Source organism: Hypanus sabinus, chromosome 29 (assembly GCF_030144855.1).
Source record: "Hypanus sabinus isolate sHypSab1 chromosome 29, sHypSab1.hap1, whole genome shotgun sequence".
Taxonomy (NCBI): Eukaryota; Metazoa; Chordata; class Chondrichthyes; order Myliobatiformes; family Dasyatidae; genus Hypanus; species Hypanus sabinus.
Window position 1 is genome coordinate 16,551,808 of NC_082734.1, and position 18,659 is coordinate 16,570,466.

Here is an 18,659-nt window from a genome sequence, read left to right on the forward strand (position 1 = left end):
AGCAGGAGCTCCTAACCTGGGTCCACAGACCCACTAGTTAATGATAGGGGTGTATGGTATAAAAAAGGTTAGGAAGCCCTGCTTTAGTGTGTCAAATTTATCAAACCAGATCTAGTTAGTTCTAGGCATTCTTCTAGGTTCACTTGCCCACAAATTACTTTAAATCAAACACGCAAATCAACAAACTAATGATTGAAAAGCTAGTTAGGCTCTCCAATTAATGCATATTCTTCAGATAGTTAACTAGAAGGGTCATTTTGGTTGAGAAATCCAGCAGCTAGTTATACCCCCAAGTATTTGGAGGGGTGGAGTGAAGTTATGAAAGTGCTAAATGGCGATGCCTATGTTACATCTTCGGAAACAGCTCTACTTAGCGATGCAATAGACTTTTAACATTATAAATCAGCGAGATATTTGTTACATCTCCCCTCTTGTGTGAAACGGGGACACTCCTTATTAGGGAGAGAGCCTCTAGTATCTTGAAGTACCGGGTGAACGAGTAGTTTTTGGGGTACTGCAAGTCTGTGTCTTTGATGCTTGCTGCACACTTGAGTGCTTGGTGGAGGGCACTAATTTTTTTTGCTGGTGGGGAGCTGGGATGGGGGCTTTCGGTTTCTAGTATTTAGCTGTCATTCATTCTTTGGGGCACTCCTTTTTTTCGTGATTTTTTTCAAAGAAAAAGAATTTCAGGATGTATATTGTATACATTTCTCTGACATTAAAAGTACCTTTTGAAACCTACTGAAACAATATTAAGGCTACAATGTATAGCCATAAAATGTATTAGTCACAAGACTATTATAGAATAGAGCTATTTTCAACAAGAGGACAGGTTTATCATTTATATGATTGATCCTGTAATCTATACATTTCTGATTCCACTGCTACCACCTCCCACCAGAAAAGGGAAGTGCATAGAAATAGCCCTTCAATTTTCAGTTCCACTACATTACAGTTTTGGAGATAGCCTAAAAGACCAACTACAAAACTTTCAGTTATAACAATGTAATTCATGCACATCTATATCATACTAACCAAATTTCAGGTATGAATAACAATTTGATTAAGTATTTAAAAATTACGCTAGAATGGTTCCTAGATATATAGCAACAATCTTAAAACTGCATACCATGAGTACACAAGCCTGTTTTCCATCCATGAAACCTTTGGGAATGGAATTAGGAGTAAGGATCTCATACCTGCAAAAGAATTAGAAGTTAAAACAAAATTGACTAATTAATAGACAGCAGCCATTATGAAATAACCTGAAGGTAATTTCACTGTATATTGGTTGCCTGCTTAGTCAATAATGGCAACCAGTAATGACTGATGACAATAATTTCTGAACTATTGGTGGAGGTCATCACTAGATTTGCCCATGGAATTAAAACAGATTTATTTCTCTAAACCCATGAACTCATTGGCAAATCTTAACCAGGAATAAATCCATTTGCTCCATGTAGTTTCATAGGCTAAACCAAACACAGACCAGCTCAAGAATCATACATCAGACAATGAAGCATAAAAATAATTTGCAAGAATAGAATTATTTAATATAGCTAGTACAATTAGCAGGGTAATAGTTAACAGGCAGCATTTGTGCCTACCACTAATTATATGACACAGGTGAAATATGACAATGAAGGATGTCATTCTAACTAGTTGTGATTTACAGTAAATGAGAAACCATAATTTTCAAAGCCATTTTTACATTGGCTTATAAATTCACATCAATCTTTACCTCTTTGAAAATATTTTGCTTTACAAGTGCCTTAGGGAATTGAACAAGCATACATGCACTTTCCTGTACAATGGTTAATATAAATTCAGCACTGAAAAGGTCAATAAAATTACCTTTGACGGAACTCCTGGAAAACAATTCTGTTGGGAAATCCTTGTCTGCAAATACGAATACCTTCAAGGACACCGTTACACCGGAGTTGCTCCAAAACGAGATGAGCTTCTAGTTTTCCAGACTATAAAATAATGGAATGACATTTTTTAAACTAGACTCTTGACAAAGCCATAAAGTACAAGCTTTCTAAGATCACATTAACACTAGCTTCTCAAAAAACACTTTTCTCTTTTTTTTTGTCAATTCTTCACATGCAAAATCATCATCAATATCATTAAAAAAATCTTGAAGCTATGCTAAGTTCTCTCCAGTAAATGTTGGGAAGATAAATACTAATTAGGTTACGTATAGAGTGGCTTCTCACACTTTGGTTGATTATTCTAAATTGATGGCAGTGCTGCAGATATTCAGTCCATCTCACTTATCTTGAAAACCTATAATCATTTTTCAGAGCAACCAACTGCTTTAAAGTTTATTTCTACTACTTTACTTACAGGTTACAAAAGGGCACAGTAATTAGTGCTCGGACCTCAAGTACTGCTATACGCAACACACAAATTCACCTTATGGATTCCCCCCAGATGTTTTGGTTTTCTTGTAAATCCCGAATGTGTATGTGATATAGATAACAGGGAGATAAGTGGGGAAGTGGGCTCGATGGAATCGTTCTGGGAGGCAGCATTGAATCAATGAGGCAAATGGTATACATCTATGAAATGAGATGAAAAATATTATTCTAGCTATTAATTTGAGGTGCGTCCTGACATTAGGCCATATTAAGACAAAAATAGGACCAATATCCCACAGTCAATATTTTTCATAATCAATTCCTTCCATTTTACTCATCACATTAACTAAGATTTCTTTTCAAGGACGATATTTATAAGTTTGTCTCATAAGTGATCAACTTAAATCACATTTCTCTGCACTGCTTCTAGTCGTGATTGTTTCCTGTATCTTAGACAAATATAAACGTGTTCCTAAAACTGAACTCTCTGAAGATCTGCTAATATCTATTAAAATTGATACATTGGGTTGCCAGTTCATTACTGAACATATCCAACAGTCACTGAACTGTCACCAAAGCAGCATAGCACTCACCTTCTTCTCATGGTTAGGAATAATGCAGCGAACAAAATTTGGATTGGTATTCCTTAGGGTGGCCATTAGTTTTGAAAGCTGCTCTTTATAAAGTTGGCTGACTGTGCGGAACATGCCCCTTTTGGTCTTGAATGCACCAGGTAATGCTGTATGGGACATCTCTACAACTTGGTCCAAACCAACAATGCGGTCCACTGAGAAAGGAATTGATACAAGTTGGTTAACTATGATATAGCTACAAAAACTGAAGGGCAATAATCTGGAAGGAGCTAAGACTACATGATAAGTTTCAGCAAGCAATATTAAAACAAAAAAGAGGGAAGAATTTTGATTAACCTGCACGGGTGATATTCTAAGCCTTGGGAATAGATTTGAGTGAAGACAGAAAACCTCAAATGTACATCAAGGCGCTTTGCAGCCAATTTATTTTCTTAAACTGCAATTACTGTGGCAATGTAGGAAATGCAGCAGCCACACAAGCTCCAAAGATCCATAAAGACCAGATTATTTATTTAAAAATGAAATTGATAACAGGAGTGAAAAGCCTGGAATAATGCCTTCTCTTTAAAATAATACCAAGGCCACACATCTAAGATGGCAGATAGGGCTAGATTTAGGATACAGGACATAAAGTTTGAGTACATATTATTAAACCTGAAATATTTAAATTCTTTCTGTTTTATAAAGACTTTCTCTCCACCATCAAAAAAAGGAATAATTTTTCATCAAAAGCAATAATAACTCAAACTGTTGGATACTTTGGTAAGAGAACTTTATCCAGTTACAGATCAAGGAAAACTTTTGAAACTTATTATCTGGTGCCAAAGGTTGTTGATGGGCAGCAAATAAACTTAGCCTGCTATAATGACATAAGAATACAGTGCAACATTACCAAAGCTGAAGATTAAAATATATTACTTTATTTCAGAATCAAAAGCAGCCAGAAATGTTTAAAATATTTCATTCCAAAATTATTTAAGAAGCTCAAATTGCACTGTGAATGCCAATAGGAATTACAAATTTAAAAGGTTCATTAATTAAATGTTATTTAACGAGAACAGGGACAAAAATCAGAGTTGAGCATTGCTTCGAACAAGATTTTCTCTACTGGACAGAGTTAATAAAGTGCCTTCAATAAAGCCAAATACTCAAAAATAAGAAAATATTTAACATTGTGGTTTATTGATCAAATCAACCTTTAACCTAAGCTATACTCGCTTTTGAGTTTTGAGAATCTCAACTTTAATCCCAATTACCATACTCCAAAGCACAAATCCGCTTTATGACATTTCCCCCATTGTCACTCTTCCTCAAATTACACCAATTCCATCTGAGGAAATTGAAACATTACATGTTTAATGGATTTTTATGTTGCAGTTATGTTAGGACAGAAATTATATTCTGCAGCCAGTTGAGCAGCTGACTATGGATGTTTGGTGCAGACCGAAATGCAAAAATGTTCATTCACAATACTAATGTCTATCCAAAACATGTCTAAACAGTCGATATTTTGGTCAAACATTGATCATGCAAAGTGTTCTTCATACACAAGATAGAAATCCCATTCATGCATTTTGTTGCAATCATAAAGTTGTGTGGCAGATCAAATGCAGATCTTTATTATGTTCTTTTGCAAGCTGGTCCAAGTTAAGTGAGAGGGTTCTGGTTCAGATACATCATGCAAATTTAGAGCACCAACAGCCAGAAGTGGTCAGAACTGTGCAAAACTTTAATAAAATAGTTAAAATTTGAAACCAGTTTCAAATGGTGAATATTAAATCATCAAATAGCTAAGCAAAAGAAATGTGTATGCAATATAAATTTATATGCAATATGGCAAAGCTGCCATAGTATAAATAAAAATTGAAGTGCAATTAAAAACAGTTTAAACACCCATGTAGGATAAACAATTAAACCACAACTTTAAACTTCAGCTGTAATTTCTATGCAGTACTGGATAAACTATGCAACTTTAGACTGAACTATCAACAACATACATCTTAATTAACCTTAGAATCATCGAGGTTTGTTTGAAAAATGTTACGACTATTGTCCACCAAAGGAACCTTTATGAATGCAACTGCCATTAATGGTAAAAGTGCAGGGAACTACAATGATTTAAAGATGATATGCAGCTGTTTCTCTTTTCCAAACAGCTTTTTTTCTTTAAATGGCTATTTTGTACAATCAGAGATTTCAATATCCTTCAGATAAAATGCTCCAGAGTCCAACAAGTCTCAGTAAAAATAATCCATCACTCCCTTGAACAATCTCCTGGCATAATTTGGAAATTTAGAATTCTGCTTAATTCAAATTCCCTATAATTTACAGATTATTAGTTTAATCTTTTGCGGTCAGGTGGGGAAGCTGAGACTTAAAATGTCTTTGTCAGTTGATAGCATGAATGGGATGGAAAAAATTCCTCACTAGAAACATAAAAATTACAGCTGAAGTAGTTTGCCATTAGGTTAACCTGACTAGATTTGGTAGCTACAAAGCAGACAATGCTATGTGTGGAAAATTGAAAGTATATTTGAAAACTGATGAAATAGATTTAAAAGTAATAATAATGTGCCAACTCGAATGTATATATTTTAATAGGAATCTTCAACTGGTCTACAATATTAAGAAGACTTGCCTTGGCAAGAAGGGCAACTTAGTTCACAGGGAGCTACTTTCCATTTTCATCTATAGTGCCTTTCTTAAGATCCCACATACTCTGTGAATCCATAAGAAATACTAATTCAGTATATTATCTCCAGCTTTCACTTCTGGCCCCATTAGCACTTTACTTGCACACAAGTTTAAAACTTTAAACTCTAAGAGGGTATTGTCCAAGCTGCAAGCTCTTTCTGGTAATTGCTGCATCAACTGCAAGCATAGGCATACTGCAAAAGTGTTTAAGCTTCAAAATTCCACCCTTCACAATAGAACTTATGGTGGCTTCACGGGCAGGAACATGTGAACTGCAATATTTATAACTAAAAATTAGAATAAGTTTTAAAAAATTTATATGTTAGTATTAACTATGTGAGTAACATGACATGCAATTGGAAACACATTTCATGCAACTATCTTAAATCAGAGGAAACAGAGTCGTGCATTTGATTTCTACATTCTTAATGATCAGTTGAAACCTCAATTTCATTAAAAAAAATACTGTTTCAAATGCTAAAGTGGGTTACCAAACTGATCAGTCAAAAAGGGAAAATGGGTTAATGCAGGGACTGTGTATGTACTGAAGTAAAAGATCAACCACAATCTTATTGAATAGCAGAAGGGGGAGAGGCAAATGTATGCTTCTACTTTTCTCTAAGATCCCAAGTAAAGATGCGAATATGGAAGACAGAAAGGTCCAATATTGATTAGATATTCTAAAGACTGCAGAAGCCAAGGATAATTGGCAAGAAAATTGCCTGGCAGCTTAAGGCCATCCCTCTTCCCTACTTAGCAAAGAAACAGTAAATAGCATGGGAATGTGGAAAAAAGGGGTAAACATGCAGACAGGCATTTTTAAAATAAGTGTAAGTCAGAATACAAATAATAATAGTCCTTAATTGTCTTGGAGAAAACTACCAGGACAAGGGACACCAGATCTTTGAAGTAAGATTTGCACATTATAACTTAGATCCAGAAAAACCCAATAGTTATATTTATGAGATCATTACATTATTGAATGCAGAAGAAAATTCCTCACACTGAATTATATCAATATCAAGATTAATTTCAACTATTTTTCCACACGTGCATTTTGCTTACGTTGGTGGAACAATTTCACCACTGCAACACAAGATGAGGCACTGTTGAAATGGTTGAGTTGCATTAACCTAAAGCAGAAGGGAAAATAGAGAAAAAGCAAATGGAGGAAAAATGAACAGACAAAAGCAGGTGATTCTCAGAAGCAACAAGATCACAGCCTTCTCTCACGTCACCTGGTTCTAGATGTAGAATAGGAAAGCGTGTATAGAAATAGGCTCTCTGAAAGCTTTTTATCTCTGCAATAGACACAGAGACATCAACAAGACAAATATAAGAATTGAGCCCTTAAAGAAATTACATTACCAATAAGAAATGCAAAGTATATAAGATTTAGTTTTTTTTAAAACTACTTGGATACTTGTGAATGGTTTACTAATTACAACAATAGCTGCATCTTCTGGAATAGGAGCAGAGCATATTAGGGTTTCTTGAGGGTCATGAGATATCAAGAAGTATTTCTTTTTATTCAGAAAAGTTATGAAACTGTATTATCCAAGGCCTGTGAACAGATCATTGTCTATCTTCTGAGAAACAAAAGACTATCGGGGGCTAGAAATGGAAGCATAGATCTAAATTGGTCCTAATAAATAGGGTAAATCGTATAGAAAATGAATGAGATCTATCACCTTGCAAGAAATTTAACATTACATTTTTCTACTATTGTTATTGATAAGAATTAAAATATAGGATGAAGTTCCAAATACGCCATTAACAACCAGCAAACCTGGGAAATAAAGTCAGAGTATATACATTCTGCAATACATGTAAGGACATGGACCTATCCTACTAAACTTAAAATTAACAAAAGGTTGTTTGTTGTGTTCAGCCAAAAGCTGTTTATCAAGCACTCTTTAGGAATAGATTGCCCAAGGTAATTTTGTTTCCTCATTTTGCTCATGAGAATTTGAAAAGTATGAATTGTATTCAGTCCCCATGCTAGACCTCTGCAACTCTCAGTATCAGACATGACTAGAAACACTGATCTTAATTCAGGAATGTTTGATAGCACTGTCAACCTGAGGATAGGAAACACGAGAAAAGGCCATGTCCCTTGGAAAGAGAATTATTGAAGGCAAGTTACAATGAAAAGAATAGAAACCCTTATTTCAGATTTAAACATACCGTCCCTCCAAAGATCAGCAATAAACTTATCAGAAGACTGGTGCAACAATGTGGCAATGTTATCATTTAGGGGGTCCATGTTCTTCATTAGCCACTCGTTTGCTTTGTAATCTACCTGCATTGCAAAAAGATACCTTATATAAATACACATACGTAATACTGAAGTATTGAACTATTGAACTATTTAAAACAGTGCATATTGCAGCCTCATGCATTTATACAAGAGCATAATAAACATAGCAAAAGTTAAAATAATTCTGCAAGATGACAACTGAATGACAGGATTTTCTAATTAAAACAATCACGAAAAACAATAGTTCAGTTTACCTTCCCAGCATAATGTATAATGCAGAAATCAGCCTTGTCTTTTAGCTGTTTAGGTTTCTGGAACTTCGGGTGGGTCCCCTGTTCCTGTACTACCTTCTCAACAAATGTTTTGTCAGTTGCTTTGGGGAACCAGCACTCTTCATCAAGCAGAGCCAGAATGCCAGGAGGACTAGCCTGAAAAACAGTATGATTGTAGAAAAAATAAAACCAATCTACTTCAATCAATATATAGAAGGAAGTCAATTAACAAGAAAACAAATGACTCACAGATTTTTCAATTAGGTCAATGCAAGGCTGTAAATCAAGGCCAAAATCAATGAAATTCCATTCAATTCCTTCTCGCTGGTATTCTTCTTGTTCCAGGATGAACATGGTGTGATTGAAGAGTTGTTGCAGCTTTTCATTTGTGTAATTGATGCACAATTGTTCAAAGGAGTTCAACTGCAAAAGTACAAAAATCATTAGCAAGAAAGGAACAAGAGGAAGTTGTCAATGCAATGCAATGCAATGCAACACACCATGTCTTTCTGAGTATACTTTGTTGTCTGGAGTTGGTTAATTCCAACCAGAACTATTACATTCAACCACTGAGACCTGAACTCTCATTTCTTCATACACTTTATCCCAGGGGTGGGCAAACTTTTTGACTTGTGGGCCACAAAGGGTTCTAAAATTTGGGGGGCCGGACCAGGAGCAGATGGACGGAGTGTTTTGGTAATACACCTCATAAGAGAAAATAAAATATCATGGGATATGTAGAAAACATGTGCTTTAATTTCAATTGAAAATGAACAAATGCATTACAACAAATATCTGTCTTTGAAGTCCCATGGTATTTAGCTATTTATTGAAATGACTTTTAAAACATTGAAAATTAAATGAATAAAATACAGCTTTTTTTAATAGTAACAGTTATTATTTTAAAGCACTGAAAATTCTGTTATCCTTCAAGATATTATCATCATCACTCTCCTCCTGACTGTCTTTATTTCAAAAACGGTAGGAGATGCAGGTCTACTTGTCCTGCTCCTTCTTATTCAATTGTCCCCTGTGCCAAAACTCAACAACGACCCGCACAATGACAGAACAGTGAGAGCGCGCCAGTATGCGGAGCACGTTATTTGATCTGGAGCGCATTTTTTATTTTGAGAACGTACGTGCACCTGCACACTACTCATGTCCATTACTTAACAGAAATGACATGTAACATGTAAGGCTTATTGAAAAAAATATTTTCAAATGCATTTTTTACATAACACAACGAAGAAACTTATTTTTAATTTCAGTGGGAACAGAGTTGTTGGTCTCCCTTTTTAGCCAGCGCATCAAAGTCTGGATTTAGTTTTGTTGTGGCGATTCTCAGGATGGATCTGAGGTGTTGGTCAGTTAACTTGGATCTGTGGCTGGCTTTGTTGATGTTCATGACGCTGAACGCCTGTTCACACAAATAGGTCGAGCCGAACAAAGAGTAAAGCGCAAATGTGGAGTAATATGCTGCACCTCAAAGGTCAATGTATATAGAGTGCGTCATCTATTGGGAAAACGCGGGGAGAAAACGTTAACAATGTTTATTAATATAATTTCATCAAGTTCTGCAGGCCGGATTAAAAAGCTTAACGGGCCACATATGGCCCCCGGGCCGTAGTTTGCCCATGCCTGCTTTATCCTATACACAAATTTGCACTAACTGACTAATATCATTACAATCTGCCTCTAAGTACTATCAAGTGGTGCTTACTTTTGTTGGGGATCTCCACTGGAAGAGACTATAGCATAAGCTGTGAATACATAAAGGCCTTAAGTCATGGAGCAGAATTAAGCCATTCAGCCCATCAAATCTGTTTTGACATTTCATCCTGGTTGGTTTGTTATATCGCTGGCACATGTGTCTGCCTCTTGGTGATATCTATAGGAGGCATTACCTCAAGATCTCCATCAATATCATGCCATCTCCTCGCAGCTACCATTGGGCAGGAGATATACAAGCTTAAAGCCCCGCAACAAATGTAGCTACTTCCCTTCAGTCTTTTGGTTTTTGAACTAACTGGCACAATCTTAATCAATATAGTTTAGTAACACCATGATTACCGACTTTTTTCTGTGCTAATTGTATTCTTTCATTTAAATGTGTATAACGTGTTTTAATTTATATTTTTCTTGAGAATGCTGCCTTTATGATGCGATGTGCTTGTGATGCTGCTTCAGGGTTTCATTACACCTGTACAAACATGTACTTGTGCAAATTACAATAAACTCCACTATGGAACTGAAAGTAGTGCAAATAAATTTTGGTTTACATGCAGCATTTCTTGCCTTTGGTGTAACATATCCAATAAAAATGAGATAGACTTCACCTTGTAGGTGGGACTGTGCAAGGATGGGTTCCCAATGGAGGATCCTGATGGATCACGAAGTTACACTATGTTGTAGAAAGCAGTCCTCATAGATGCCCATTTTTGAACAGCTAGATCCAAAATGACTAGCAAGGTGGCAATACCGTAACGGAAGTACTCTTAGTATAAAGATGGGATCTGCAGAAGAACTATTTGGTGATCACTCCTACCAACACCTATCAGCAGATATATCTGCAGGAGATAAATTAATATCCTCAAGGCTCAGCAAGATGGTGGAACTACCAGCTATTCTTGGCAATAGTGACTGATGACTGGCCTAGAGTACACACTATTTGGAAAAAAATAATAAAAATCTATTCATGGAATTTGGGGGTGGGAAGTGACTTTTTCTCAACTCTCATTTCTCAATGCATGTGCAGATGACAGGGTTTTGCATTACAGAAAATTGTGAAAAGGACTGTTCACACTAAGATAAAAAGCACTTCATTCCGTATCATGTCATAGCTGGGAATGGTTGAGTTTTAGAAGCTAACGCAAAATACAATCAAAAACATTACAGTCCTACACAAACAAAAATAATTCTCTTAACTTCAAATATCCCACCATTTGTGAGTTTTAAAGGACTTTGGTAATGTGGATTTTTAAATATTCTTCAAAGTCAGGTGGGTTGTCTGGACACAAGAAGCTCTTTGCTGCCTGCAATGATCTTTACACCTAGGCAACTAGTTTATGAACATTAATCCCTACCTCCACATAACGACTCCACTTTGCCATCCCAGATGTGGAACAACTGAGATATACAACTGAGAAGTCCAATGATTTACACCCAAGGGAAACTGCCATACTAAGATTGCTCGGACCGAACACCACAAGCACCCAAGCAACATAGCCGAAATGTAGATGTAAGACTGACACATTGGATTTTTACTGCAACTGGCCTTAAACGAGTTATCCACTCCCAACCTTGACAATTCTTGTATTTACTGAGCTTTATATATACAGTGCCAAAATACCTCAAAGATCTCAAAGCCAGCAATATCCAGAATGCCCACAAAGGAAGCACCCTGTCTCTTGGTCCTGTCGAGAGCCTTATTAATGCGCATAACCAGCCAACGGAAGAGTCGCTCATAAGTGGCTTTAGCCAAAGCCTCAACAGCAAAATCAGCCTGTGCACAAAAAAAAGTCAGTTACTTATGTTTAAATATGTTTAAAAATGAATCAAGAAATATAGGGTAAGTGAAGGTAAAAGAAAGAAAATCAGCCACAATTTACGTTTTAACCAAAACACCTCAGGCAGGAGTAGCGTGAAATTCCAAGATTGCTGAATCCGGATTATTCTTAAAAATGAGGTGTAGATACCCAGCATAGGTAGCAACATTATTTCATCACTGATTATAAGCATATGTCTACTCATTGAACAAAACCCAAGCTATCACATCAATATCTATTTCCAGCAACACCAGATTTCTGATTTTAGCTGGTTTCCCTTCCACGTTAAATCAGTTTCAAATCTCATGCCTTCCTCAGTATTGGTTGATACCTTGAAACCAATTGAGGGAAAGTGCTTCAAAAAGTGGAAGCCACCAAGAACATTTCGATATAATTCATCATGATGGACCTATTTTAACAGTCTTTGAGATATGTGGATAATTTTAATGAATACAATTTTCTATTTGAACACTTATGACAGAGTATATATAGTGAGGCAGGGGAATTCTTTGGCCCCAGAATTAGTAGATGAGCTAAATGCTTACCCCCTCCCCCATGTTGCAACCATTCTGCAAGCAAATTCATGACCTAAGAAAGGTGATATGAAATTTCAGTCATCCAAAAATTAATTAGCCAGAAACTGATTTCTTCCCCATTTTTATTGTTCAGAGTAGCCATTGTTTTCAGCACTGTTCAAACATAAAATTTGCACAAGATAAGCATTTTCTAAAAAATAAAATGCATCAAAAAAAAAACTGAGGAATCCTTGTCTGTTCACTTATGTGTGAAGAAAATGCCTTTTTGCTTGCCTGCCAGCAGTCTCTGATAAAACACAAGATAGTTCTGATGGGTCCATAATTACTTATTAAATACAACTGTAGCACTCATTTTAAATGCTCTTTACGAAAAACAAACTGGCCATATCCAAGCACCTTAAATCCGTATTGGTCCTACGAGCAATTATCTCATGTCGGATATTCCCTCCCAAAATTCTGTCAAAGGTATGCGAGTGTACATTTTATTATTCTTACCCTGATCAATTTTTGCATACCTTGTTTTAACTTGTACTAATGCATTTTTTCTGCTAATCAAGAGCCCAGATAAGAGCTATGTTAATTAAAGCATACAGAAGCATACAGGTAATAGTCCAACTGCATTCATTCTATTCATGTAAAATATAAGACAACGAACAATGAAACGCATGGTAGAATAACTTACCTGAATGTGTAATCTGAAAAGAGTGAACAATATTATTTAAGCGGCTTTGAAATTAACTACAGGTTGAATACCCCAATCTGTAATGCTTGGGGCTGGAAATGATTAGAACTTTTTTTGGATTATATAATGAGATAGCTTGGGATTGCCACCATTTCCAATTCTGAAATTGCAAGTGCTATTGGCAAGTAGTCTTTGTCTTACACTTGTTTATCAAACATATGTACTGATACAGCCGTTCAGCATGTTGAATTTTCCAGGACAAACTTGGCAAACTCAACAAACTTCTCTGCAGCTTCATTATCAGCAGACACTTCATCACCACAAATCTTTAAAAAGTAATGCCATGCCTTTTCTTAAATTTCAGCAACTAGCCTGCAATTTTCTGTCCTTTATGATACATCTTTACTTGTTTCATGATCAGCATACTATTAAGCGGCATATGTTCACTTTGAGGCTAAGAAATCCATTCTCAATACATAATCAAAATCTTCATTTTTCACTTTATGCAGTGATTTTCTATTTAGAATTGGCTACTGTTCATTACATGTGAGGACACTTCTCAGAATTGTCTGTGATGTGTAGAGAACCTTCCCAGCACCATGTGGAACTTTCAATTTGTCTTGTCAGTGCTCAAAAATAATTCGGATTTTGGAATTTCAGATAGGAGGTACTCAACCTGTATTTTTAAGCACTTTACTATTATGCTGATCTAACTTTAAAAAAATCCACAGAAAACAAGAAAATACTCACTTGCTCTTTGGTCTGAGCTTTCTGGACAAAATCCCTCCCAACTTTAATGCGGGGTGTGAGGATTGCCCTGCTGAAGTCGGTCACATTGATTCCCAGCAGATGGCAGACTTTCTGGGCAGCTGTGAAGGAAATATACCCAATTAAAACACCACTTGACCATGGTATTTTAATTTACTAGGAATCAAAGTAGAGCTAGAAGTACAAGATCTCAGAAGTATGGTATTATCAAGATTACCCATTATACCCTTGTAACACTACTCTATCTCAAACAAGATCACTTCCTGATATGACTGCCAAAACTTTCCTGGATAACAATCTTCCAACTTTCCATAAACAAGGCAATTTAAATTGTTACTGTCCACAGCTTAAGTTGCCATTTCACCCAACACTCATTGTTTGCCAATCTATACAGGCTCCTGATTAAGTAATTGGCTACTTCCCTATATACTATCTGATCTAGCCTCAAAACATCAGTTCTGCGATTCTGCAATCTCAGCCTTTAGCCCATCCCAAATTTTACCACTTTAACATTGGTAGATGTACTTCAGTTAACAAAGCAACCAAAAACATTTTTACCCACAATTTTCCCCTTCCTCCTTTAAGACACAGGTTCCTTTTCCAAGCTATGTTTATCTACTCTAATATTTTTTGTGCTTTAGCAATCCTTTGATGCTGAGCATCTCAGTCAGCAAGCACAGGATTGTCAAATGAATGAAAGTTGGTATTAGTCAGAATAAGGGAAGTCTAAATGAGCTAAGCTCATGGAAAGCGGAAGTGGAAGTGAGTCAAAACCAGAAATTTCTCCTTGTCATGAACCTTCATTACATCATCCAAAAATTCAAAATTGCCTGACACAAATTTCCCCATGCTGATTGCTTTTGATTAATTGTTGCCTTTCTAAATGCTGTATTTTTCCTTGCTAAACAATGTCTAAAATAACAAGGTAGCATTCAGCATATACAATATTAAGGAAACCAAATTAAGTCAGCATTAGCTATAAACTGAACAATTACAGCAGTTTTAGAAGCACGATTGATCTTTGATAAGTTGAAAACTAGTGAGCCAACATCAATTAACAAAGTAAGCAAAAGCAAACATTATAAATAGCAATATAGTGATGTGCACAGTTAATGGCTTTGGCTTTCTGGACAGTTTAAAATGAGGGTGCTTTAAGTAGTGGAGACTACACTGTTTAACAGCACACAACTCAGTCCAGAAAAAAACTTTCAGAATTGAAATACAGTCCTTGCAATCAGAATACTATGAACATACAAGTGAAGATGAGTTCAAAATCTACAAGTTTGTCTGTTCAGTGATCTACTTATTTGTAGCATTAGCACAAGTTTCACTAGATTGCTGATCTATTCACCTGTATTATCAGGCATAGAAGCTTGGTCAGTATTGCGTTCTTTCTTGAAAGCGATGTTCCCAAATTGAAGTACTGCAGAAACAACCTTCAGCATGGCTAGGAAGCAAAAGAGAAAGGAAAATCATTAAACATTTGTGGCATTTAAGATAGGAAAAGAGACACCATCTAATGATCATTGGATTTATTCAATAATATGAGGGGCATAGTTTTAAGGTGTTTGGAAGTAGGTACAAGGGGGATGTCAGAGGTCAGTTTATCACACAGAGAGTGGTGGGTGCATGGAATGATGCACTACCAGTGATGGTGGTAGAGGTAGAGGTAGACCCGTAGGGTCTTTCATGAGACTCTTAGATAGGTACACGGAGCTTAGTAAAATAGAGGGCTATATGGAAGGGAAATTCTAGGCAGTTTCTGAAGTAGGTTACATGGTCAGCACAACATTGCAGGCCGAAGAGCCTGTAATGCGCTGTAGATTTCTATGTTTCTATACATTAAAATATATGGCCTTATGTTACATTCTCAAAAAAAGTTTACAAACTAGCAGGGATTAGAGAATGTACATTGTATCTATGCTGTCTCAAGAACAGCACTGACAATCATGTTTTGAGTCACAACGGGTAAAATAAGTTGATCTTGACAGAGTTGCCCACATCACCAGAATTTTTAAAAAACCTTTTCACACATACTACAAATCAATTGGAAAATAGTTTGGCTACTCACTGCAAGAAGGGCTGCATTAAAGTATTGCTGCCATGAATCAAATCTATACACTTAATAGTACAATTTTTTAACTAGTTAATGCATACCAATCAGTTCATCATCAGATATTCCCATAATTCGGAAAGCCTCCATTGTCTCCTGAAACAAATCTTTGTCTTGTTGTCCAGGAATGGTAACGTGACCATTAGACATAAATCTGTAGTTATTGTAGCCCTCTAATAACAGATCATCTGCAATCAAAAATATTTCACACATTAGTATTAAAAAGGAAAAATTATATAGCACTTGTCATTATCAAGAATTCCCTTGACACTTAACTAGCTTTGAAGTCTCAGTCTCAGGATGGGGATAAGGCACTTAAGTTTGAGAGAAGAACTACTTCATCAACTGTGTGGAGAACATGCAGAATTTTCTACCATAGAAGCAGGAAGGCAAAGTCACGACAGATTAGAGGTGATAGAAAACTTCTAAGTGCAAAAGACATCAAGGCATTTGAGTGCAAGCAGGAATATGGTATTGATATAGAGATCATACTGAATGCTAGAATAGTCTCAAAGGGCCAATGGCTTACTTTTGTTCTGTTTTCTATGTTTCCACATATTTGCAATGCTGTGAAGACAATCTACTACATGCTTAGACTGATCTCTCAATGCAAGCTGATCAAATTCATAACTAATGCCAAGGATTGAGGAAGCAGTTCAGCCATCTTAAAATGTTCTGAACATCCATTAGGTCCTTGAAAACTGACAAAACAAATGTCTATGCCTGCATATCTAGTTACAAAAGGAAAGCAACAAAGCAAATTGAGTATTACACTACAATTCATTTGGTACCACATGAGACAAAATGTCATTCTCTAATTATATATTGCTCAGGTGATGGTACAGCATCAGAAATTTAATAGATTACTTTGAAAAGGAAGTGAGAGAAGATCCTGAAATATACTGTACAAGGCGATTTACAAATAGAATCAGGAATACTACTTCACATTTATAACCACCAGTAGACTAAAGTCACATATTTGAAATAGAAGCACATGATAAATACCAGGGTAACTACCTTTTCACATAATGATCAATGCATGGAATCAATTTATGCTTTAAGGGAGTGGAGGCAAAAACAATGAGATCATGCAAGACTTGCTTAATGCCATGATACTAGTTCTACTGGTTAGATTAAGCAGGACTACACAACTTCTCATGAAAACAAATGCTATATACTTACTCTTCAAGTGTTCTCCAGCCCCAGAGAGAAGATAATAAAAAATATGGAAGGTACGTTCATCTTTGGCTTGACGTATGGCACGAGACTTTTCCAACAAATCTGTAAGTTGCTAGTTAAAGAGACTCCACCTTAAGAACATCTTAAAATTTAAACAAGAACGTCACCACCGGGTTGCTCACAGCTAATACCTGTTAGGTAAAATAGACCACCATAGCAGGATAGTTTCATTTGGAATAATCATTCAAACTTAGCTTACACAAATAGTATTGACCCCAAGAGTAATGCAGTTTCAAAATAGTTGATAGTCTAACAAATGGTGTAAATAATAGATTACAAGAGGATGGATGGATTTATACATAACTTCTTGAAGCTGATGGGACAGGCATGCGACATGGTAGTGTAGTAGTTAGCACAACACTTTACAGGACAGACAACCTGGGTACAATTCTTGCTGATTCCTGTAACAAGTTTGTACACTCTCCCGGTTTCCTCTCACAGTCCAAAGACATGGCTGTTGGTAGGTTAACTGTTCACTGTAAATCGTTCCATGATTAGGCTAGGATTAAAAATTGGGGGGATTGCTGGACAGCGTGTCTTAAAGGACCTATTCTGCACTGTGTCTTAATAAATAAAAAAAAAAGTTTTGGGTTTTTTTTTTACATAGAGGCATCCAGAAAGTTATACTAACCGAACACAGAACAAATGTTCACCCCTACTAACTTACTGTCTCAAATCTCAACACCACACTTGAGAAAAGGTGTTAAGTGAATAGAGGGCACAGAAGAGATTTATTGGAATGTTTCAGGATTACAATTAAAAAAGTCTGAGAAATTTGGGGCATTCTCTTGTACTGAAGTAATTAGGTAAATACTTAAATAGAGCCAACACACTCCTGACTTGAATCAACTACAAATCTCAAGTAAGGAGTGTGATGAAATACTGTCTGTCTGCCATGAGTGCAGCTTCAAGAACACTCAAGAAGCTTGACACCACACAGGACACAGCAGACTGCTTCACTGGCACCTCATCCACAGCCACTCACTCCATCAACAACACACAGATGGCACAGTAATTTGTACTATAGCAGTCTGGGTCAATACCCTGAAACAATCTCTCTAAAAGCATAAGGAGTATAACCACACATCAGTGATGACAGCAGTGGAAGACAACAGCTCACCACTTTCTCAAAAACAATTAGGAACAAGCAATTAAATGCCTACACTGCCCACATCCCTTAAATGGGGAAAAAAAATTGCAGTGATATAGGAAAAATCCTCATACTTGGGGTTAACTACTTCAAAAGAGTTTCAAAACAAAGACATTCCTCAAATTTTCTAGCTTGGCTCCCTCTACATTTGCTGTTCATTAGCACTATGAAATTAAAATCTCACTGATCAAAAGACCTTTAAGACACAGGAGCAGAATTAGACCACTTGGCCTATTGAATCCACTTCGCCATTTCATCATGGCTGTTATCCCTCTCAACCACATTTTTTCTGCCTTCTCCAATGAGAACCTTTGATTCTCTGACCAACCAAGAACCTATCAACCTCTGCATTAAATATACTCAATGATTTGACCTCCATAACCATCCATGGCAATGAATTCCCTCTGAAATTCTTTCTTATCTCTATTCTTTTTGTTGAGGCTG

The 18,659-nt window shown here is 36.3% G+C and overlaps 1 protein-coding gene across 2 annotated transcripts in view; it reads right to left on the reverse strand.

Annotated features, from left to right (window-relative positions):
* LOC132383055 (myosin-9-like) overlaps window positions 1–18,659 on the reverse strand; it is a 113,810-nt gene that overhangs the window by 35,842 nt on the left and 59,309 nt on the right. For both annotated transcript variants that reach the window (XM_059953777.1, XM_059953776.1), the window contains 11 exons: window positions 17,009–17,107; window positions 15,871–16,014; window positions 15,065–15,160; window positions 13,696–13,814; window positions 11,532–11,684; window positions 8,432–8,605; window positions 8,165–8,338; window positions 7,838–7,952; window positions 2,957–3,150; window positions 1,855–1,976; window positions 1,130–1,199 (listed from right to left, as the gene is read on the reverse strand). In XM_059953777.1, the coding sequence (XP_059809760.1) occupies window positions 1,130–1,199; window positions 1,855–1,976; window positions 2,957–3,150; window positions 7,838–7,952; window positions 8,165–8,338; window positions 8,432–8,605; window positions 11,532–11,684; window positions 13,696–13,814; window positions 15,065–15,160; window positions 15,871–16,014; window positions 17,009–17,107 (1,460 nt within the window). The remainder of the gene's footprint in view (window positions 1–1,129; window positions 1,200–1,854; window positions 1,977–2,956; window positions 3,151–7,837; window positions 7,953–8,164; window positions 8,339–8,431; window positions 8,606–11,531; window positions 11,685–13,695; window positions 13,815–15,064; window positions 15,161–15,870; window positions 16,015–17,008; window positions 17,108–18,659) is intronic.